Here is a 25,123-nt window from a genome sequence, read left to right as displayed (position 1 = left end):
TAATCCTAAAAATTATATGTCCTCTTATTTTCCCCCCTTCAAATACCTGAAAAATATGTTAAAGTATATTATAACAAAAAAGAATAATAAGATTATAAAATTATAGCTTCAATAATAATGTAAAATAGAATAGGAATTAAAATAATTAAGCCCACAAAAGATTTCAATATGATATATGTGAAAGTAAGTAACATCTTATCAAGCGACCGTGAATTAGAAATGTATCTTTCATATTGGATACCTCAAAATTTACTTATCAACATATAATTTTCTAACATCTTTTAAAAATTTCTCTCATTTATTTTTTCTTAGTGATTGTAACTGTAGTTTCACAGATTCTCATTCCCACCGCGTCCCGTTTATAACCATATTATTGAATATCACTATTAAAAGTGTTTTTATACCTTATTGATTGGATAAAATGTAAAGTTATATTAACATTAGTTCTTATTTTGATTGTTAAACGGCCAAACAATTTTAAGTGAATGTTGATTTCAGTACCATATTTTATAATCACGTTAATTTCGCCCGTCGCTTTGCGGGGTTTATTTATTCAAATAATATAAAATTTTATTGCAATTTTTTTTCAATATTTTTAGAAATTCAAGTAATAAGTGATGTTGAATCTATGCTTCTAATTATCTAAATTGAATAAGAATCAAATTAAAAGCATCATAATAAAAATGTGATTATAAAATAATACACAATATAAATTAAAATCAAATTAAATGGCAAGAATTTTAAATCATTTAAATTAGATTTAATACATTTGTACTCTATGAACTTATCTAAAAAATTTGATTGGCCCTTTAAACTTTTAAGGCGTCCCGATAGTTCTCTCAACTTGCTTAAAATGTAATCAATCAATTACTAAATGATTACAATGTTAAAAATTGAAGTTCAGTAGCCACAATATTAAAATGAGTAAAGTTCAATGGACATGAGTGTAATTTATCCCCTAAATGACCTCAAACTTAACTGCAAGTACCGATCTGCAAAAACTTGTAACCACAAGATTTAATTTGAAATTATCACATATTAATATCGATTGAACTCTGATTGAACTTCCGTTCAATCTCTAACTCTTAACCTTTATCTTTTTTAATTATTTTTACCTGTCGGATTTTACCAACCATCATAGTTAAAAACATTCATGTTAAATCTGAATCTTTGTTCCACTTTATAAGAGGAGTCAAACTTATCAATGATATATGTAAATTTTTTAAAAGTGGTAAAAAGAAAATGGTAAGTGTTTGTTATTTTTATAGAACGAAATTTTGTATTTGGGTTTTTGTTTTTGATAAAATCTCCTTAAATCAATGATATATGTGATGAAACACCGATAAATTTCATTTTTTTTCGGGATTATACCATAATTAATCTGAATAAATAAATGCGTTTACGGGTTAAGTGCATAATCTATTTATATTGATTGCAGTTGAAGAACGAACCTTATTTGCGTATTACCATTCACGAATCAACTGTTGAAACACCTTTCCACATGATTTTGATTTGACAAAATTATTTAAGTAAAATTAAATATATTCTAAACACACTAAGTTTAAATGCTTTGATTTATTACACTAATGTGTTTGTTCAATGTTGAGTTAACTTGTTTATAAGACATAAAGACTAAAAGGCTTAAAGCCCATACGGAAGTCAAAGCCCAAGTCAAACAGATCAAGACCACTCGGCCCGCGTGTGCAAAACGCTGTCGTTATGAACAAAACGCAGCTCAGCGAAGAGAAGGATCTAGAAGACCTTCGTTGAACAACTTCGGAATGAAGCTGCTGAGTTGAATCGACAAAGAGTACAAGACAGCAGCTGAGCAAGAACAACTTCCAGACAAAGTGTTTCCACTTTGGGTAAAGTTCAGAAGACACAGGACGCTGTCTAGTTGACCTTACCATAAATGGAGAGACATTCTGCCGAACTGACTAAAAGCTGACCGAGGACAGAAGATACTCAAATCTGATTGGCCGAGAGCTCTGAGCAAGACTGAGTGACAACGACAGGAAGCCGTTTCCCTCCAACGGTTATTTCGAAATTCGAAATGACTGATGTCTCAGACGTCTCTATAAATAGAGCCCTTCAGTTGCTTCATTTCAGAACACAGAACTTGATCAAGCCATTACGCTGACCAAAAATCTACTCAAAGTTCTGTGAAGAAAAGCAAAGCAAATTCTTACAGCAAATTATATATCTTTCGTGTAAAAGTCTAGAGTGATTATTCAATCATCTAAGGTGTCTTAGCAATTGTTGTTTAGGACAAATCTTTATCATTTCTAGAGATTCGAAAGGAGAGGCTGAGTACTCGGTTATAGTACTCAGCGAGAGATTAGGAGTGAGTAGAGGTATAGAGGAAGGTACTCTTGTTATACTCAGCTTCTAAGTTGTAAAAGGTTTGATGCTCTACCGTTAAAGAGCTCAGTAGAGAATTCGAAAGCTCGGAACGTGTTCCGGGGACAGGACGTAGGCTTAGAGGCCGAACCTGGATAAATCTGCTGAGTAACATCTTTCTAACCTTAAACTCCTTAATATATATATTGCTTGCTTAAACAAAACTGACCAAGTAAAGAGGTCACGCTGAGTTGTGTTGAATTGAGTATCTGAGTTCAGGAATAGACTTAAGTGCTATCTCCTGACTCAAAGAAAGAAGCTGACTTAGTCACCAGTTGACTAAGCTAGTGTCTTAATTTACTCAGCGCGCTGTGTAATCCTTTTTCAAAGAAAAAGAAGTCAGCCTTAACGTATTAAAATTTAAAGTAGTTCCTATCCCCCCCCTGGAACTAACTTGTTACGTTATAAGGGACCAACAAGTGGTATCAGAGCTTAAAAGCTCACTGTTAAAGGTTTAACTACCTTGAGCTGATCCCCACTATGGCTGAAAACAGCACTCGATTTCTCCCAGGAAACCAGACAACTCAGATCTTACCTGAGGGGTTGTCCATTACTCGGCCTCCCCTATTCTTCGGGTCTAACTACACCTTCTAGAAGAATAGGATGAAAAACTTTATTCAGGCAACAAACATGAGTGCATTGCTTTCAATAGTCCAAGGCCCGTTTGTTCCTGTTGAAGTTGTGGCTGGCCAAACAGTTGTCAAAGCTGAGGCCAAATGGACAGAGGATGATCTCAAGAAGCTAAAAAATCACGCTTCGGCTATAAATATGCTTCACTATGCGCTTGATGCTGCAGAGTATAATAAGATATCAGGTTGTGAGTCAGCGCAAGAGATCTGGAAGAAGCTGGATGTCACCTACGAAGGAACCAACAAAGTAAAGGAGTCCAAGGTGAACCAGCAGATGAGACTATATGAGCTGTTCGAGATGAACGATGATGAGGGAATCTCTGACATGAATGCAAGGTTTACAAACATCATCAACGAGCTCAAGAGACTTGGGAAGATCTTTACTGAGGAAGAACAAGTCAAGAAGATTCTCAGGAGTCTTCCTAAAAACTGGCAAGCAAAGAAGACTGATGTTGAGGAAGCTCAAGACTTAACCACCTACAAATATGATGAACTCATCGGCTCACTGCTGACCCATGAGATCTCAATGAAGAATTTCGAGGTGAAGGAAAAGTCTGAAGACAAGAAGTAAAAATCTGTTGTCATGAAAGCTGACTCCACTGATGGGAGCTCAACAGATGATGAGGAGATGGCTATGTTCACCAGGAAGATGAAGAGGCTGTTCAGAAAGAATGAAAAATATTCTAAGAAGCCTTACAGAAAGTTTGATAAGTATAAAGCCGAGTCCAGCGACAGCAAATACAAGAAGGACAACTCAAAGCCCATTACATGCTTTGAATGTCATCAAACTGGCCATATCGAGTCAAGCTGCCCCACGCTGAGGAAAGAAAGGAAGAACGGCAAAAAGGCAATGGTGGCAATGTGGAGCGACAGTGATGAGTCTTCATCATCAGAAGCTGATGCCACTGAGTCAGCAAAGATCTGTTTTATGGCTGACGAACTTGCTGAGCCATGCATCTCTGAGCATGCTGACCCCTCCATTGCATCTGATGATGAGGAGCAATCAAATGAGGTAATATCACTACCCCAGCTCAGAAATGAAATGGTTAATTCCCTGAGTGATCTCTACACACTTGTCAAAAAGTGTAATAAGAAAGTTAGAGCACTCAGCAAGCGTTGTGATGAGGTTGAAGAGGTCAAGCTGAGTGACCTCAGATTCCTTCTTCAGGACAACTCAACTTTGCATGATAACATGGAGATCATACATAAGTCTTTCTTTGAAGTCCAATCAGTTTCTAAGAAACTGAGAAAGGACGTCACAACTATCCAGAACCAACTAAAGGTTCCAAACAAAAGAAATATTCCTCTGAATACTCAGTACCGAGGTACTGGTCAGCAGAGATGGAATCCTCAGCGGAAAGTCCAGTGTGACTTCTGTGGGAAGAAAGGACACACCACAAAGGTGTGCTGGCACGCTCAGCACTGGGGTGCTGACCAGTCAGTGAGAAATCCTAAATGGAAAGTCAGCTGTGACTTCTGTGGAAAGAATGGCCATACTGTTCAAGTATGTCGCCATAAAATAAAATATGATGCTTTACCTGTTGAACCTAACAAGCAAGGACCCAAAAAGAATTGGATACCTAAGAGTAACTAGTTACATTGCAGGTAAGCCTGAGATGTGCTGAGAAGTCAAAGATGTGGTATATTGACAGCGCATGCTCGAGGCATATGACGGGTGATGAAACTCAGTTCATCACATTTGAGCGTAAACGAGGAGGAAGCGTAAGTTTTGGAGACAACAAAAAGGGTAAGATAGTAGGGTCAGGAACCGTTGGAGGTAATCCTACTATTGAGTCAGTCTCCCTAGTCAGCGGACTCAAATATAACTTACTCAGTGTAGCTCAGCTATGTGACAATGGGAGAAAAGTTATATTTGATGACACTGGATGTAAAATATACGAGGGTAAAACTAATGAGTTAATTTTAACTGCCCCTCGCACTGATAATGTCTTCATGCTGAACTTGGAGAAAAAGTTTTCAAAAACTATATGCTTAGTTTCAAAGGAAGAAAATTCCTGGCTATGGCACAGGAGACTTGGTCATGTAAGCATGGACCTCCTGGCCAAATTAGCAAGAAAGCAATTGGTTGAGGGATTGCCAGAACTTAAATTTGAAAAAGATCAACTATGCCACGCTTGCCAAGCGGGAAAACAAACCAAACAATCTTTTCATAGTAAAAATATTGTCTCAACTAAGCGTCCGTTAGAGTTACTACACTTGGATCTCTTCGGTCCAGTCCAGCCGCTGAGTCTGGGTGGAAGAAGATTTTCCTTGGTCATTGTAGATGACTTCTCTCGGTGCACGTGGATCATCTTGCTGAGTAGCAAGGATGAGACCTTTGAGACATTTTCAAATTTGGTTAGAAAACTTGAAAATGATAAAGACCTAAAACTGGCTCACATCCGAAGTGATAATGGTGGAAAATTCAAAAACCAACAGTTTGTTGAATTCTGTGAAGGCAGCGGCATTGACCATAATTTTTCTGCTCCTAGGACGCCTCAACAAAATGGGGTTGTAGAAAGGAAGAACAGAACCTTAGTTGAAATAGCCAGGACAATGCTGAGTAAGCATAGGCTTCCAAAGTATTGTTGGGGAGAAGCTATTAACACAGCGTGCTATATTCTTAATAGGGCTCTTGTTAGACCTATACTAAAGAAGACCCCCTACGAACTTTGGAAAGGACGAAAGCCCAATATTGGATACTTTCGTGCCTTTGGCTGTAGATGTTTTATTTTAAACACCAAAGATAGCCTAGCTAAGTTTGACTCAAAAGCCGATGAAGCTATCTTTTTAGGCTACTCAACAAACAGCAAAGCATACAAAGTTTTCAATAAACGAACTCAAGTTTTAGAAGAGTCAGTACATGTTGAGTTCGACGAAACTAACCCTGCAGGAAGATAACGGCCGCTGACAGAGGATGATCCACACTCAGTACCTGCTGATCAAGATACAGCCGCTGAGTCATTCCCTCAAGGGCTGACCCAAGGTAAAAGTGAACCTCAAATTGTTTTCACTGACCAGTCTACACCTGCAGAGATTGTTGAAACACAAACAACACAAGACATCAATCTACCAAAGGAGATAAGGATACCAAGAGGACACTCAGAGAGTGCTATTCTTGATGCCGCTGAGAATACCCTGATGACAAGAAACCAACTCAGGAGATACCTCAGCAATGTAGCCTTCGTCTCAGTTTAGGAACCAAAGAACTTCGCTGATGCTGAGGAAGATGAATTCTGGATGAGCGCAATGCAAGAGGAACTTGATCAATTCAGAAGAAACGATGTATGGGAGTTAGTGCCACATCCAAGGAGTCAGAAGACCATTGGAACAAGATGGGTTTTCCGCAACAAGCTAGATGAACAAGGAAATGTAGTCAGGAACAAAGCAAGACTTGTAGCTCAGGGCTACAGTCAGCAAGAAGGTATTGACTACGGTGAGACATTTGCCCCAGTGGCAAGGCTAGAGGCTATTATAATTTTATGCGCTTATGCAAGTTATATGAACTTTATACTGTTTCAAATGGATGTTAAGAGTGCATTCCTTAATGGAGTTATAAACGAGGAAGTTTATGTTAATCAACCTCCAGGGTTTGAGGATCCTAAGTTCCCAAACCACATTTATAAACTCAAAAAGGCTCTGTGCGGCCTCAAGCAAGCACCACGTGCTTGGTATGAGAGGCTGACCAGTTTCCTGCTGACTAGAAACTATGTCAGGGGCAAAGCTGATACAACCTTATTCATTAAGAGAAAGGGTAAAGATACCCTGCTGGCTCAAATATATGTTGATGATATTATTTTCGGTGCTACTAATGAGTCAATGTGCAAGGAATTTAGCAAGCAAATGCAGACTGAGTTTGAAATGTCTATGATGGGAGAACTCAACTTCTTCCTTGGACTTCAAATCAAACAAGGGAAAAATGGCATCTTTATCAGTCAAGCTAAATATGCCAAGGAGATATTGAAGAAATATGATCTTGAAAATTGCAAGCCAATATCCACTCCTATAGGCACTGACACTGTCCTCTGCGCTGACGAGAATGGTAAGTCGGTAGACAGCAAATTGTATCAAGGTATGATAGGCTCTCTACTTTACTTAACAGCAAGTAGATCGGACATTCAGTTCTCAGTATGCTACTGTGCTAGATATCAATCTAACCCTAAGGAATCTCATTACATAGCTGTAAAAAGAATCCTTAGATATTTGCAAAGCTTAGTGAACGCAGGTTTATGGTATCCCAGCACTCATGGTTTCACACTCGTTGGATACACTGACGCTGACTACGGACGAGACAAGCTTGAACGAAAAAGCACCTTTGGAGGATGTCACTTTTTAGGAAGCTGTCTTGTATCCTGGTTCAGCAAGAAGCAGGCGTCAGTAGCCTTGTCTACCACTGAAGCTGAGTACATTGCTGTTGGACACTGTGTTGCTCAAGTCCTATGGATTAAGCAACAGCTTGAAGACTATGGTGTTCAAACAAAGACAATTGAGGTTAAATGTGACAACAAAAGTGCAATTGATCTATCCAAGAACCTAATTCAACACAACAGGATGAAGCATGTCAGCATAAGACATCACTTCATTAGAGACCATGTACTCAAGGGTGAGATAAAGCTGGCCTACGTCCCAACGGATGAGTAGCTTGCGGATATCTTCACAAAGCCACTGGCTCGTGAGCAGTTCAGCATACTGAGAGAAGCCATTGGTATGTTTAATCCTCTTCAGTAAATTCCAGCTCTTAATATATATTCATGCTGAGTGAATTAACATGATGAGTGATCTATTATTTGCTGAGTGAATAGATGTATGCTGAGTGATTAATGCTGAATGAATGAATATCACATACTGAGCAAACATTGGCACCGAGTAGTTATTTCAAACTGAGAAATCATCCGTTTGCATAAAACTGACCACTCAGAATATAAAACGCTTAGTATTCGAAACGCTGAGTATAAGATCCGTTGCATTTAATGCTAGAGCACGCGAATAGCCACCTAGGATGACGTATGCGCCGAATGTGTCATAAAAGCCAGGATCATTGTCGGTTGACAATCCCAAGGCAAAACTGACACATGGATTCGATAAGATCCACTTTTCACCGCTATAAATAATGGGCAAATACCCATTGTTATCTCTTTACACTTACCAAATCCTCTAGCATAAGCATTCTCTCTCTAAAAACTCTCAAAACTCCCTAATCTCTCTCTGAAGTTATGACTAAGGTTTCCGTGAACATCTCCGGTGCCGGTCACCCTAAGACCAGTTCCGATGAACCATCCAGGCAAACCACTCTGCCTGAAACGACTAAGGTCACCACGCCGAGCAAAGGCAAAGCTGGCCAAGCCACTTCCTCCAAAGGAAAGCCGACCAAAGTAAGAACCTATACTAAGGTTTTCGAGGACGTCAGAGAGTGGAAGATAGACTTCTCAAGATGGTTCTCTGAGGCCTTCGTAACAACCGAACAACCATTCTGTGAATGGATATCGAATAATGGCTGGACCGAGCTGTTTTCAATTAGAGATTCCACTTACCCTGACCTAGTAAGGGAATTTTACCACAATCTGCGGGTTGCTGACGACAACCAGGACTGCCTAGTAACTGTGGCAAAAGAGAAAACCATCTTTGTCAACCCTACTTACCTTGCCAATATTGCTGAAATTGAAGAATGAGGGAACAAAGCTGAGGAGAACTGGTGATCATGAAGGAACTGGGTACGAAGCCACTTTCTGCAAACCCCCTGGCCATTCTGGAGAAATCTCAAGTTCTTCAATAGGCCAGCACCAAAAGATGGCACACTATCTGCTGACCAATTACATCTACCCCAAGATTAATTGCACCAGCTCAGCGACAAATTTCGAGCAATGCTTCATATGGCATATGCTGACCTACAAGCCCATCAACATACCAGTTTTCTTAATAGCCGGCTTCTAAAGGAGCACTGGAACTTTAAGGCTGGGCTCATTCATAACCAGAATCCTCAAAGACCATCAAATTGATCTCTTCAAGGAAACTGAGGCCCAAGGCTCTGAGATCACAGCTGCTGCGCTGCATGCCTTGAAGTATAACCAACCGATTAAGAAAGGCAAAAATGTTGATGAGACTGATGAGGAGACAACTATCTCAAAGAAGGGGAAAAGGACAAAGGCTCCAGCTGCTCGAAAAAGGAAAGCTGTTGGGACTCCTTCAAAGAAGGCTGAGCCTCAGGCCAAGAAGCTAAAGTCAGCTGCTCAAAAAGGTCAGGAGAGACCTAAGTCAGCTAAGAAGAGAAGCAGGCAAGATGAGCCTGATACAGAGGAAAGAATGGAAGCTGAGAAACCTCTGAAGAAGAAGAAGTCTTCAGAGCTGACCCCAATTGATGCTATCCCCACTGACATCATTGTTCCTGGTGATTCTCACTTCACACAGTGTCAAGGAACTGAAGCTGAGCATCAAGAAGATAATGTGGAACTGGATGATCACTTCATCACTAAGGTGGAAGAAGAATTAGATAACGAAGATCAGGATGATGAGGAAGAAAAAGAAGAAGAAGAAGACAACGATCAGGATGATGCTGAGGAAACAGCGAGTGAAGAGGAAGCTGCTGACCCAACTAACACTGAGTTGGCTGCATATGAAGTACAAGTACAAGCTAATCAGCCCAATGCTGATCAAGAAGAGACTTCTTCTTCTCACTCAGGAGAATCTATCCAAGCTGATCCCACTCCTCCTCACAGAAGAAGATTAGTAAAGGCAACTCAGAAAACAGTCATTGACCTCCCTATTCAAAAGCCAACTAAAGATCCTTCTTCTCTGAAGCTAAAGTTTTTCAGTAAGCAAACCCCTTCTTCTCAACAAGAATCTCTTGAAAAGCAAGCCTCTGTTTCTTCATAAAAGGAACAAGCCGACTTGAATGCGTCCGCTAACTCTACAAGCCAAATCGAGCAAGTTCTCATCAATATTGCTGCTCCAAGCACTGTGCTGACTCAGAACATTCCTGCCCCCATCAGCACTGAATCTATTAGGGTTACTACTTCACCAACCATAATTCCTGCCGATCAACCATCTCTTCCAGAACACCAAGTGCAGACTGAAAATTCCTTTCCAGTCACTGACCACGTCATAACTCTGACTCCTCCACAAACTAGTCATACTGAGGAAACTAGGCAACATGATGAAGGATCCCTCAGCTATCTGCATGCCACCGAGTCTGGTAGAAAACTCATCAACTCGGTACAGTCATTAATTAAGGACATTCATCTAACTGCTGAACCTACTGCTGGGTCTAGTGGCAATGCATCAACTCAGCTGTCCCAAGTCACTCAGCTCTTAAATGAGGTTAAAGGACTGAAGGATCTGCTAAGTGATATGATCTCAATTCAATCACATCAGCCCAAGCAGGACTCAATAACTAAGCTGGCTGAGCTCCAACTGACAACTGTTCAACATCTTAACACTTTTCAAGGCCAATTCCAGACCTTGTCAGCTGCGAATACTCAGTATGCAACTTCTGATGAAGTTAAGATGCTCTTTGCCCAGCTTCACACTGAGCAAATCAAGACCAACAATCAGCTGGCCTCCTACTCTCAATGCTCGGTGGAGCAAATAAGCGAAGCAGTTCGTCTGCTGAACTTAAATAAACAAGAGATGGACACTGATCAGATGAAGCAGAATGAGATTCTGGTCACTACCCAAAGGACCTTCACACATGTGCGTCATAATAATATCCAGCGCCAATACTATGACTCAGCCCTGCTGAAGACGTTTCATCAAGTGTTTGCTGCGCTGTCAGATACAATTACTTAGGTAGGTAAGTCTCAAGCCTGCATCCTGAGCTTACTCAGCGCCGCTAAACTAGGTATACCTAAAGATGTCTTGGATGAAGGCGTTATTGTTTTCGACGGCATCAATGAAAGTGCCGATAAACTTAAGGAGCTATCCGGCGTACTGACCGCCGCAGTCTTAACCGACTCCTTCAGAATTCCTGCTCCTCTCGATGCTGACAAAACGGGGGAGAAAGAACCAGCTAGGACTCAGCAGGAAGCTCCTAGAAGCAGTCAATCTAAGCAAAAGAAAAAGAAGTAGAAATGGTCTAGCTAGCTTAGCTTTGTACTTAGTCTGTAGTCTCTATGTTCTTTTATGCTCATCTTTTGCTATGTATGCTGACTACTTTACTTCAATACAATACTTGCATCTTTTATCCTAACTTGCGTTATTTCATACGATGCTGAGTATTATGTTATTATGTATCTTCAAATACATCAACTATGTTTAATGCTTATAATACTTGTTGATTGTATCTTATGCTGATTAAATGTTTGACATTGTCTTGTATGTTTATAAAACACTGTCTCATAAGACCCATTGAACAAAATGATTACTTAGTGCACTCTGAATGTTAAACCTTCCGCTTAATACTGAGTAAAATAGAATATGTTCCATGAGCTGACCTATATCTGAAAACTGACCTTAGACTCACTCAATTAAACATTAAAATGTTTAGAGTAAAACTAAGTCAGTAGCTCAACCCTGACGGGGGAGTTTACTAAGTAATAATAGGTCAACTATCATGGGGGAGCTCAACACTGAGTTCCTCGCTGAATAGTTTTGCCAACATCAAAATGGGGGAGTTTGTTGAAACACCTTTCCACATGATTTTGATTTGAAAAAATTATTTAAGTAAAATTAAATATATTCTAAACACACTAAGTTTAAATTCTTTGATTTATTACACTAATGTGTTTGTTCAATGTTAAGTTAACTTGTTTATAAGACATAAAGACTAAAAGGCTTAAAGCCCATACGGAAGTCAAAGCCCAAGTCAAACAGATCAAGACCACTCGGCCCGCGTGTGCAAAACGCTGTCGTTATGAACAAAACGCAGCTCAGCGAAGAGAAGGATCTAGAAGATCTTCGTTGAACAACTTCGGAATGAAGCTGCTGAGTTGAATCGACAAAGAGTACAAGACAGCAGCTGAGCAAGAACAACTTCCAGACAAAGTGTTTCCACTTTGGGTAAAGTTCAGAAGGCACAGGACGCTGTCTAGTTGACCTTACCATAAATGGAGAGACATTCTGCCGAACTGACTAAAAGCTGACCGAGGACAGAAGATACTCAAATCTGATTGACCGAGAGCTCTGAGCAAGACTGAGTGACAACAACAAGAAGCCGTTTCCCTCCAACGGTTATTTCAAAATTCGAAATGACTGATGTCTCAAACGTCTCTATAAATAGAGCCCTTCAGTTGCTTCATTTCAAAACACAGAACTTGATCAAGCCATTACGCTGACCAAAAATCTACTCAAAGTTCTGTGAAGAAAAGCAAAGCAAATTCTTACACCAAATTATATATCTTTCGTGTAAAAGTCTAGAGTGATTATTCAATCATCTAAGGTGTCTTAGCAATTATTGTTTAGGACAAATCTTTATCATTTCTAGAGATTAGAAAGGAGAGGCTGAGTACTCGGTTATAGTACTTAGCGAGAGATTAGGAGTGAGTAGAGGTATAGAGGAAGGTACTCTTGTTATACTCAGCTTCTAAGTTGTAAAAGGTTTGATGCTCTACCGTTAAAGAGCTCAGTAGAGAATTCGAAAGCTCGGAACATGTTCCGGGGACAGGACGTAGGCTTAGAGGCCGAACCTGGATAAATCTGCTGAGTAACATCTTTCTAACCTTAAACTCCTTAATATATATATTGCTTGCTTAAACAAAACTGACCAAGTAAAGAGGTCACGCTGAGTTGTGTTGAATTGAGTATCTGAGTTCAGGAATAGACTTAAGTGCTATCTCCTGACTCAAAGAAAGAAGCTGACTTAGTCACCAGTTGACCAAGCTAGTGTCTTAATTTACTCAGCGCGCTGTGTAATCCTTTTTCAAAGAAAAAGAAGTCAACCTTAACGTATTAAAATTTAAAGTAGTTCCTATCCCCCCCCTTGGAACTAACTTGTTACGTTATAAGGGACCAACATCATCTACACGAGACACACCGAGAGAAAAGACGATGATTCACGAACTAAGAACGAGATAGTAGGACATAAGGTGAGAGGAGGACATCTATTGAATTATTAAGTGATTAACACACAATTAATCATGCCTAAAAATCAAACATGAATCAAACATCATAATCACATAAACTTAATGGCGAACTATGAAGATCAATTTCACGGTATAAATACCTCTTGTATGATTCCTAAATAGAAACTCTGATTGTCAATCACAAAGAGAAATTTGAGAGATGAGAGGAAGAGTTTTCTGTTTCTTAGTTTTTTTTCTGTAACTTTGAAAAAGAACATTTCTTTTCTTAATATACATAATGAAAAGTCATGTCTTTTCATCCAATCGGGTCGGGTCCAATCGAATCGGGTCCATTAAGGGTGACCCACCCGAAATATCCAACAACATCAATCACAGAAAGGGAAACACGAGGGAGAGGGAGCCTTTTTGATTTTTGTGAGATATATTTTTTTAATTCACCAGTTAAATTATGTTTATTTAGTGTTATAAACATGCTTATAGTGTAACCTAATTACCTATTTAACACTTTTTATATAAAAAAACCATTTTACCCTAACATTCTTCGTATCCGTCGAGAGCGGATTATTTGGCCCGTACCAAATTTCCAACATCTCACATTCACACGTGATGGAACATATTCAGCCTCCTTTCTCTCATTCTCATTCTCATTCATATTCGCAAAATGTTTGTGTACAAAAGAGAGTCCTAGTGTTATACACTCATTGGAGATTTATATTGTCTCGATAGACATGTATCAAATCCAACACTATATACTCATTGGAGATATATATAGTCTTTTGAATGAAACATATATATTGTAACAGATTGTATGCTTTTATCCTAGATTCCACATCACATCCACCGTAAATATTCTAATCTCTACAACTTTCTATTTTCACAATTACGCATAAACGCTTAATTGTTCATACAGTAAAACATGGAACTCAAGATGTGAATATGTGAACATATAGATTTCCCTCCTACTCTATTTTGTCCATCATAATCTAACTCGCTTGTCTAGTCGGTATCCTATAGGCCGAATTATCTCATGGCCCTTTAAAGTGTCCTTCCAAGTAGCAACATAACATCATACTTTCAAAACAAGTTAATGGTCCTAAAAATAAACATAATTCACATAAATCATAGTTTTGCGATGTGTGTCTCACACTACGAAAAGGTGAGAGTGTACATTTTTTTATCTCATGGTTGCTAAGTACAAATGGTATATAATAATGTGTTATGATGCTCTATAATTTCCTCTCGAAATAAGTGTATGTCCGTCATTAACACTATATGGAAGCATCTGTTTTAATATGTCTAAACATCCAAGCTTAGTCCACTTCAGTTTAGATACTACTTCTGGCTGTGTTATGAAGCATGTATATTTATCTCTTGCTCCTTAATAAAATCATTTTCATAGTTCATGCAAGGCGGCTTCTATTATTAAATAAGCTCTTAATTTTTTCAAGAACAAGTTCATCCTTTCGTTTATCATAATTTGATAAATTAAGGGAAACACTTTTGTGAATGAGCTACTACTTTATCTGGGATGCTCAAATGTATAATATAAAATATTTAGAAAAAAATCCGTACTCGTGTATTGGGAAATTTCAAAACTTTATTGAATAATCATATTCAACATTACATGAAATAAAAGTATGTTTAGATCCGACACAAATCCTAAGATCTAAGATGTTTTACATAAACATTTCTCGTGACTGATTTAGTAAGAGGGTCTGCTACCTTATCATAAGTTAATATATACTTATACTAACTCTTTTGTTTGCAATAAATATATTGCAAAAAATGATACTTGATCTTTATGTGATTTGATTTACTATGGAATGTATGGTTTTTAGAAAAAGTAATAGCGGATTGACTATCACTGTTAATAACTATAAAATTGATTAAGGTAGTAACATTCAAGTCACTAATAAATCCATTCAGTCATATTGCCTTTTGAACCACAGACGAGTATGGTACATACTCTGCTTCCACGGTGGATAAAACTTACTCTCGATGATATCACACCATTTTCTAACAAACAAACGTAGTCTGACATGAATTTCCCCTCCTTCAAGTCTCCCACCAATATGCATCTGTGTATCCTCTTAGTTGAAGATCTTTACCTTTACAACACAAAGAGTATTTTGTAGTAGCTTTGAGATACCTTATTATCATTTTCACAACTTTTCAATGTGCTTCTTTTAGATTGGACTGATATCTACTCACAATCCCAACGACGTGATAAATATCAAGTTTAGTACATAATATAACATACATAAGGCTACCTACAACACTAGCATATGGAACATTTTTCATACATTCACTTTCTTGTTGTGTTTTAGGACACATGTCAGTGCTAAAGCTTATGTCATTCTTGGGCTATCAATGAGCTTGCAATTTTTCACATTGAATCGATCGAGGACTTTATTGATGTATGCCTATTGAGACAAGACCAACAACTTATTTGAATGATCTCTCGAAATCTTAACTCCAAGAATATATCTTTCATTTTAAAATTTGAGTTGAGCCAAGCTTTGACCTAGTTCACGTATTTAATGTCATTTCCAGAGATAAGGATGCCATCTACATGTAATGACAAGATGAAATTTTTTCTTGCAGAGCGTTTCGTATAAGCACAATGGCATTCTTCAATTATTTTGAAATCATTCATTATCATCTCGTTATGAATTAAATGTATCATTTTCTATAAAAGATTGTTTGATGCTATGATTTATTCAATTTGCAAACCTTTTGTTCACCGCATTTTCCTTAAATGAGGGATAACGACCGTTTAAGCTGTTTAGATTCTTTAATTGGTCAACCAACATATAGATATAATCACGGGTTACTCTTTCTCTTATTTGATGAAACCTATAAGTTGTTCCATGTAAATTTATTCATCCAATTATCTATTGAGAAAAGTAGTATTTACATCAATTTGATGTAACTCCAAGTCTAAACTATTCATAATAGCTAGAATCAATTTTATCGATGCAAACCTTACAGTCAAATTCGATCCTGGTATGTTAATGAGAGGTTTGTCATTTTCTCTTCCTTTTATATTGCCCTTTTGGAAAAGTTGAAAATGCTTTTGCTCATATTTTTTTATTACCAAAGTGTCACATCATTATGATCTAACGACATCACCTTTTTCTCTTATTTACTAAGGTCACGATTCTCATATTCCATTTGCAAGTTTTTAAATCACATGAATATGTTTATAAATGGATAAAATTTCCATAGTCTTTTTTAATTTACATATACTATTTGATAAATAGTGGAATATCTTTAATAAATATAAAAGTTTGGAGGATTTCACTATTCAAATTTGTGATTGAATTGATTCACCCTTTTACATATTTGACCTCCATTTTTTTTCTCATTTCACTCATAATTGGAGGGCGACGCTATCATTTGCTTTTTTCTTAGTACATCACGAAAACGTCATCATATTTGTCAGGGCATCATCGTCATTGTCTTTTCCTTTAGCACCCACCAAAAATGTCTTCGTGTTTGCCAAAGGAGAGGGATGCAGTATTTCCTCTTCTCTCTCATTCTTTGTGAAGCCTTTCTCCTATTTTCCTTTCTCTTTCTTTTCCTCCCTCAACCTAACCCTAGCTTCTATGGTGGCGATCGCATTGCCACGCCGCGAAAGAGAATTTTTTCATGTTTAGTGCATTCCTCATACTCTTATGTTGTGGTGTCAGATGCGTTTGGTCCTCATGGTATCACTAGATCCAGACGAATCTATATATCTCGTTATTTCTTCTGTGACTTTGATTTCAAGGTCTGTATTATGTCTTTTTTGTCTCTACGCTGCTGATTTCATATGATTTTTTATTCGCCTCTTTTATGTTACCGATCTGTTCCTAATTTATTTCTTTTCGTTTTTCCCTCTTTTCTTAAATTGCGTCAGCTCTACTGTTCTTCAGGGATGCTTTTTTTAATTGGGAGTTTTTGTTATTCTAAACAGTGTGCCTTTGGTCGACTTCGCTATTGTCGGACGTGTATATATATATATTTATTTATTTTGATATTAACTTATTTTAATGTGTACATTTTTCATAATTGATCACTAATTAAACTAAAAACAAAAATTACAAATTACAAATAGTAGAATATAAAATGTTGTTTTAAAAAAAAATGTTAAGAAAACAAATTTAAGAAATTAGGGTCTAAAATGCATTTTGACTTTATATTTATTTTTCTACTAAAAAAAAAGAATGAATATTTCACTATAAATAATATTTTATATTATAAGTCATCGTCGACTTTTCTCGCTTCCTTTCTCAGCTCTGTTATGGCTGCTTCGACCGCGTAATTCATCCGAATCGCAAGAAAAGCAAAAACTGAAATCAATCAAATCCATTGGCCACCGATTAGATTTCCAGTCCCGATGGCTAAAAGATCTATCCCTGTCCTAAAAAAGCTCCTCTCTTCAGCTCACAATCCATCGCCATGCTCCAGATTCACTCCTTCCCGATCTGTCACCTACATGCCTCGCCCCGGCGATGGCGCTCCCCGTAATGTAACCCTAATTCCCGGTGACGGAATTGGACCTTTGGTTACAGGTGCTGTGGAGCAAGTGATGGAAGCGATGCACGCCCCTATTTACTTCGACAAGTATGAGGTTCATGGAGACATGAAGAGGGTTCCGCCTGAGGTAATGGAGTCGATTAAGAAGAATAAGGTGTGTTTGAAGGGAGGATTGGCGACTCCTATGGGTGGAGGTGTTAGTTCTTTGAATGTGCAGTTGAGGAAAGAGCTTGATTTGTACGCTTCGCTTGTTAATTGCTTTAATTTGCCTGGATTACCTACGCGTCATCAGAATGTTGATATTGTTGTGATTAGAGAGAATACTGAGGGGGAGTACGCTGGTCTGGAGCATGAAGTCGTTCCAGGAGTCGTGGAAAGCCTTAAGGTACTCTTACTCATAACATTTTAACCTTATTTTCTAGTTAATTTTCTAGTTTTTGAATTTGATTTGCTTTTATTGTGTGTTTAATCACTGTATTTGGTGATAGTTCTCTAATTCTCCAATTACTAATGTTTCTGTTTTGAAATTCTGTTGTATAATATGATTATTAAGGACTAAGAAGCTAGTTTTAGCTTACAATTATGTACTCGAACCAGATCATGTGGGCTATGTAGCTTAGTTTATTATTATTGTTGTTATTGTTATCGTTATTATTATTATTATTATTGTTAATGTTAATTCTTTTATTTTTTGTGATCTCATTACTACCAATTTGCTAGGTGATAACAAAGTTCTGTTCTGAGCGCATTGCGAAATATGCTTTTGAGTATGCATACCTTAACAACAGAAAGAAAGTGACTGCCGTGCACAAAGCAAATATCATGAAGCTTGCAGATGGGTTGTTCTTGGAATCCTGTAGGGAGGTTGCTACAAAGTATCCCGGAATCAAATACAATGAGATTATTGTGGACAACTGCTGCATGCAACTTGTGGCGAAGCCTGAACAGTTTGATGTCATGGTATGCAATATAAATTAGACCAATTCTATAGTTTTTTTTAGCTGTTTACTCTAAAAATTATGCATTTTTCATTAATTAAATGTGTTTCTGTTATTAGCTTCTGGTGTTTGATTGTTGAAAATCGTAGATGCTGAAAATAAAACCTGAAAAATTGTAACTTGGCTGATTTGGGTAATAAGTTAAGGAAAGTTTGTTAGTTAACATATTAGACCCCGGGAAATATTTGAATGTCAGATTTGGCATCTTGTGCATCTTAAATGATGTTTTCAACTTTTGATATCAGATGGGTGAGAAAGATATAGTGTTCGAATGCATGCATTTGTCAAATGTTAATATGATAATGTGAACATGATTCTTATATGAAGGTTATCTTGTGCACTTTGTATGAGAATCTTTGTTTGGTCGTGTTTAACACCATTTATTTGGAATTAAATAAAAAGTCAATAATTTTGCAGAGGGAGCAATGCTTTTGCCCTTTTTAGATTTTGTCTTGCTTGGTTAGGGCTCCCTTTTTAGTCTCGACAAATGGTGGTTACTTATGAAGTGGTAAAAGATAAAAAATTTGGGATTCTGTTTTTTTAATTGCTTTCCCTCTATGGATTAAGGTTTTTTCTAGTCCCCATTAAGAACAGATTTTGCTTTATTAAAACAAGAGAGATTTGTATGAGTATGAAATTTGCTTTAAAGTTTTCAATTCTTTAGTTGTGAAACTATCTTTTTCTTCTTATAGTTCTAGGTAAAATCATAAGGTATAATCCCCATCTCCAACAAATCAAAACTCTCATTACCACCCAGACAAAAAAGAAAAAGAAAAAGAGAACCAGCACTTCTGAACTTGTATTATGGAAATCAGACATCCAAAATTTCAAAGTTTCTTCATCAAAGTCTACTGAATTTGTATTATAAATTTTGATTTTTGCACTGCTTTAAATCAGTTTTTGGGAGGGCTTAGCATGGAATATCATTAAGAGAAGGATTTTGAAATTTCATAACTCAGAATGTGGTTAAAACATCGAGTTAGATAGGTAACAATTGACTCACATAAGAATAACTCTCCTTTCAATGAGTTACATGTAAAATCAGCTGTGCGTTGTTCTTTCCTCTGCCTTACATTCATGATTATCTTTGGCTTTTGTTTCAAATAATCTGTTACGAAAAGGTGTAGAGGAGCACAACTTCTTTACTGATGAGGCAGCCTATAAATTTTTCAGGTGACGCCTAATCTTTACGGAAATCTAGTTGCAAATACAGCTGCAGGTATTGCTGGTGGTACAGGTGTCATGCCAGGAGGTATATATCCATGAATTAACTTTGTTTTAGAACTTTTCTGCCTTAGTTTTTCCTTCTTTTGTTGAAATGAATAACATGGTATTGCAAACTACATGAATAATTTTTTTTTTCTTGATATGCTTTCTATAGATGGTTATCGAGTTTGCTTTCTTTGTTCTTAAATTACTTGTTAGCCTTGGAATTTGAATCCTGATAATAGTTATTGGGGTTTTCAGTTTTGTATAATAAAATGAATGACACTTCTGGTGGCCTTTGCTTGTCACAGAGCTGTTGAAATGCTACAATACTGAATGTCTTGTAGGAAATTTTAACATCCTAAAATTGTGCTTGAATGCAATTTGGCTATTCCAAATATTAGGGATGTGCACATGATAGAGAGCAGCCCAATAACACTAATGGAGAACAGCCCAACATGAATATCATAATTAAGTACAAAATTACAACTAAATCATATTGTCAAATTTAATTTTTAATATGTCATTATTCTTTATATATTATGATTTTACATCATAGTTTAAAAATTCTAGACTCTAATTCATAAATTATAAATCCTAGAAAATATATTCTAGACCTCTAATTTGTAAATTCTAATCCTTAAAATATATTAAAAGTATTGATTTTACTAGTTTGACATAATCCAAAATTATGACTTGACATAATTGTAAATAATTGTTAAAACCTGAATTTCTGTGTAATTTTCCCAAGGAGGTTTTAGCCCATGTATCTAATAGCCCATGGAGGATACGAGGGCTATTAGATACATGGGCTAAAACCTGATTATTGTTATTGGGCTGTTCTCCATTAGTGTTATTGGGCTGTTCTCTATCAGCACATCAACGTGGAGAAACTTAATAATATAGATTCCAACTCCCTTGATCTGCATTTATGGTTGAAGACATTTTTCAGTAGTGATTTAAGATTATGGAAGAAACTGATTTGTGACTTGCAGTTTAAATATATGAAACTTCTAGCTAGGCTATTAAATACTGAAACGTTGTGATTTTATATAGTAAATGTCCCTTATCCTAAGGTTATTCCAACTCTCTTTTTGTGTGTGTGTCAGTAGTCCCTAAACAAAGGCCCCTTACCCATTGGTCCAGAGCAAAATCTAAGTTTTGAAGACAATGCTAATTTTTGAGCGGTAGTCGCTATAACTTTAAGTCTTTCTGTTCCTTCACACCCCATTAACTCCATCATCACACCCTTCTATTTCAATTAGCTGCTTTCATTCTAAGTCTCTCTTGATCATTCTGAACTGATGTTTGAGGTAATGAATAGCAAAGGGTTCAACCTTTTTATTATTTGGTGATAAATTCTGAAAGTTTAAGTTGGGTGTTTGTTGAAGTTAGTTGAGCTTGGCTTTTGTAGTGGTTACACGTATTTGGCAGCCAATAATTTAATTTCTTGTGGGGGAGTAAAATGCATGATTCCCTCTTTCCTTTACTATGCCCATATCGCATTTGTCTCCTTGACTTTTCCTATTTTGCAGTTGTTTTTTACTCGGTCATTAATAGAGAACGTGGTAGTGAGCTGGAACGAATGATAGAACGGCCTAAACCTAGTTGGTTCAAATTAGGAAGGGCCACGTAATTGACAGGGGTAGAGAGCATGTGGTCCAGCAGAGTTTGATGAACTCTAAAGTACGTTTCGATCTGCCTTAACCATTCTTCAGGATCCTGGCCAGAGAAAATAGGCAGCTCCATCAAACATTGTATCAACCCTTTAACCTATCTCAAATCCTCCCTAATTTTCTCAGAACTCCTCATAAATCCATCAGTCTCCCCTATTTTCGCCATGACTCCGCAGTCGTCGAATCCAGCAGGTCGGACCAATTGATAGAAACTCAAACACAGAGACTGTAAAATAGAGAAATAGGTTTGTATTGATTGTCTTTCTCAAGGAAGGAGAGATTAGGGGGGCGGAGAACAACTACAGACAGCAAAGTAAGAACAAAGATAAAAAAGAAGAGCCTAAACACAAATCCTCTTAGGAAGTTACACTTCCTTTCTACTCAAAGAGCAGAACCCAAACTCTAGAATTACCCAAACAACAATATAAAATTTCCTGCCTGTCATCACTGATCCCTCGTCCATTACTGCAGTATACCAAAAATACCTCTTCTAGAATATTCCTGTCAATAATGTGGCCCTTCCTAATTTGAACCAACTGGGCTTAGGCTGTTCTCTATCATTCCCTAACGTTCTCGTTGATGTCTTACTGATGTTAATGCTATGTGTTTTATTTTTAAGTGACTATGGTTCCTTTCGCAATTCAATAAACTCGCACATGATCCATTCAACTTGATAAATTTGTTTTTGGTTTCGTTTTCCAATTTTAGTGCTTTTGTGTCACATGTTGGAAACTTAATTGGGTGTTGATGTCCAATTAGCTTGAGATATCCATGCACATCTCTGCTTATATTCTAGATTTCAAAGTAAGATGCTCTTTAATGTTGAGCATTTTGTTAATTTGGGATGCAGCAGTAAAATTTTGACCATAACAAGCCTACAAAAAATTACTTAGGATATTCGTTTACCTAATGATTGAAGTTCGTGAGAAATTCTGTAGCGGGATAGCTGAAGGAGTCAACATTTTATTGATCACAAGAAGAAGCAGGCTTCTTATTGTTAATTATGAAATAATGTTGGAATGCCTCTGCGAAATTGTTACTCAGTGCACTCAAAGTATATTAATTCTATCAAATTTGGAATGTACGAATAGAATACTGGATTACCATCAGAAAACATGAAATTTTGAATGCTGTGTCTAAATCAAAATTTCACTTGAAGCTGCTTCGAGTGCTAAAACTTGTGCGCTAATGTTTACAGGCAATGTCGGGGCTGATCATGCTGTTTTCGAGCAAGGTGCATCAGCAGGAAATGTCGGCAAATCAAGTATAGTAGAGCAGAAAAAAGCAAATCCTGTGGCACTACTTCTGTCCTCTGCTATGATGCTCAGACATCTTCAATTCCCGTCATTTGCTGATCGATTAGAAACAGCTGTGAAGCGTGTAATTTCAGAGGGCAAGTGCCGGACAAAAGATCTCGGAGGAGATAGCACTACCGAACAAGTTGTTGAGGCAGTAATAGCTGCTCTAGACTGATGGGTGAGTGGCTGCTGATCTTGATCTTACTAAACATTTGCGGATCAAACACGGAACGAAGTTTGATCGTTACCATATTCTTTTTTTGATGCTTTGAAATTTTCGCATTGCTCGCTGCCATCAGTATCACCACTGAAATTATCACTTGCTGTTTTTTTTTTGTTTAAATAATTGCAAATTGAGATGATAAAATGCCATTGTTGAACCAGTTAAATACTGTATAGGGAAGAGGTTAAATTATTTCAGGGGAATCGGATCTTTGGATATGTTTTTAGCTTTTTCGCAGATGTTGCTTGTTGAAGAGTTTAGACAGGCACCTAAGGGTGTGGATGAATATATGTTTTTGTATTTTGTTTTTGGCTTAATACATCGTTTGCCCCTAAATTTCTCCAAAATGTTTGATTGCCCCGAACTTCCAAAATGTCCCGACAGCGCACTCAACTTGCATAAAATGTGTTGATAGCCTCCACAACTTGTGTAAAATATAGTCAATTAATCACTCACTTGCAAAAAAGTAAGTTACATGCGGAAAGTGTGTTGCATTGCATGAATCTCGGAAAAGTAAAATGACCAAGGTCGGGGATGGAGTTCTAATATAGAGAAGACAAGTTTTACCGTTGATCAAGTAAGAACTTTCTTTTTACTATGTTTTAATCTATTTTGTGAATTATGTATTAACATTTTAAGATGTGTTTAACACACCTTCCACATGCAGTTTACTTCTTTTTACAACCGAGTAGTTTACTTCTTTTTACAACCGAGTGATATCGGGATATTTTAAGCAAGTTGATTGGCTATTTTAACAACTTGCATGTTTGATTTGAAAAAACATGTCAGCCTGTTTAACGTTTGTGTGTAGCTGCAGATTTAGTTTTGGAGCATAGTATTTATTACCTTGTGTGGATGAAGAAATTATGGTCTTGATATGTTCTTGAGGATGGAGTTTCGGGAGTATCCGAATGACGAGTTAGAGGGTCCGGAATATCTTTCGGAAGATGGAGTTTTGGAAGTAGATATGACTATATGTTCGAGATAGTGTATCTCCGTTACGCAAGTTTTACAAAATAAATTTTGATTGGATTCCCCACGAGAGATAAAGTAAGAAATAGGGCAATTATATACTGAGAGAGACATAGTTCATATACTCCAGTGAAAAGAATTGGATCTTTTTATAGAGAAGTGGAAATTTTTAGTCTAAGTAAGAAAATGATACTGAGAATTGTTAAGTAACGTGTCTTCTTGTTTGAAGTAGTCTTTGCTGTTAACAATAAGTGTTAAGTAACGTGTCTTCTTGTTTGAAGTAGTCTTTACTGTTAACAATAAGTTCTTAGAAACTAGGAATAAGTTAGAGTTTGATTTGGTCTTTGCTGTAATCACGTTTCCTGTATATGTGGGATACGTTAGTTTCTGTTTTTGGATTTCTGTTCACTGTAAAGCTATTTAAAGCTTCCTCAGTTTACATTCTAAATAACAAATACTTTTTGCATTGCGTTGCAATTTGTCTATTGTGTTCAATATTTATCATTTGGTATCAGAGCCAGAACAGGCCTGATTGAGAGAGAAGAGTGTGAGAGAAACACGAGAGAAGAGTGTGAAGAGATGGCAGAAAGCAACAATAATGGTTTTGTACAACCAGCTATCCCAAAATTTGATGGCTTCTATGAACATTGGGCAAAATTGATGGAGAGTTTCTTTCGAGCAAAGGAATTCTGGAGCCTAGTAGAAGACGGAATAATAGAGATTCCAGCAGGAAGAGAGCCATCAGAAGCAGAGTCTAAAGTTATTGCAGAACAGCAATTGAAAGACAAGAAGGTGAAGAATTATCTCTATCAAGCCATTGACAGAGAAATTATGGAAACCATTCTGAACGATGATACATCCAAGCAGATTTGGGACTCGATGAAGCAGAAATTTAAAGGGTCAACAATGGTTAAAAGAGCACAACTTCAAACCCTAAAAACTGAATTCGAAATTCTGAAAATGAAAGAAGGGGAAAGTGTCAATGCCTATTTTGGAAGAACACTCTCAATTGCCAAAAGGATGAAATCATGTGGTGAAAGTCTCAAAGAAGCTGATATCACAGGAAAGATTCTTCGATCCTTAGTTCCAAAATTCAACTACGTGGTATGTTCAATTGAAGAATCAAATAATGTTGATGTTTTAACTGTGGATGAACTCCAAAGCAGCCTTTTAATTCACGAACAAAG

At 37.2% G+C, this 25,123-nt stretch overlaps 1 protein-coding gene across 2 annotated transcripts; it reads left to right on the top strand.

The window, feature by feature from the left end:
• The first annotated feature begins 17,295 nt into the window (after positions 1–17,295).
• Positions 17,296–23,281, top strand: LOC136208596 (isocitrate dehydrogenase [NAD] regulatory subunit 1, mitochondrial). 2 transcript variants are annotated; one of them, XM_065999647.1, is made up of 4 exons: positions 17,296–17,948; positions 18,296–18,523; positions 19,735–19,813; positions 22,642–23,281. In XM_065999647.1, exons 1-4 carry the CDS (start codon positions 17,424–17,426, stop codon positions 22,914–22,916), a joined length of 1,107 nt encoding a protein of 368 aa, XP_065855719.1. In that variant the 5' UTR covers positions 17,296–17,423; the 3' UTR covers positions 22,917–23,281. The 2 variants fall into 2 exon arrangements, with proteins under 2 accessions (XP_065855719.1, XP_065855718.1); XM_065999646.1 differs by having other exon boundaries at positions 17,297–17,948; positions 18,284–18,523.
• The last annotated feature ends 1,842 nt before the right edge of the window (positions 23,282–25,123 follow it).

Source organism: Euphorbia lathyris, chromosome 10 (genome assembly GCF_963576675.1).
Source record: "Euphorbia lathyris chromosome 10, ddEupLath1.1, whole genome shotgun sequence".
Taxonomy (NCBI): domain Eukaryota; kingdom Viridiplantae; phylum Streptophyta; class Magnoliopsida; order Malpighiales; family Euphorbiaceae; genus Euphorbia; species Euphorbia lathyris.
This window is presented reverse-complemented; position numbering and strand designations above follow the sequence as displayed.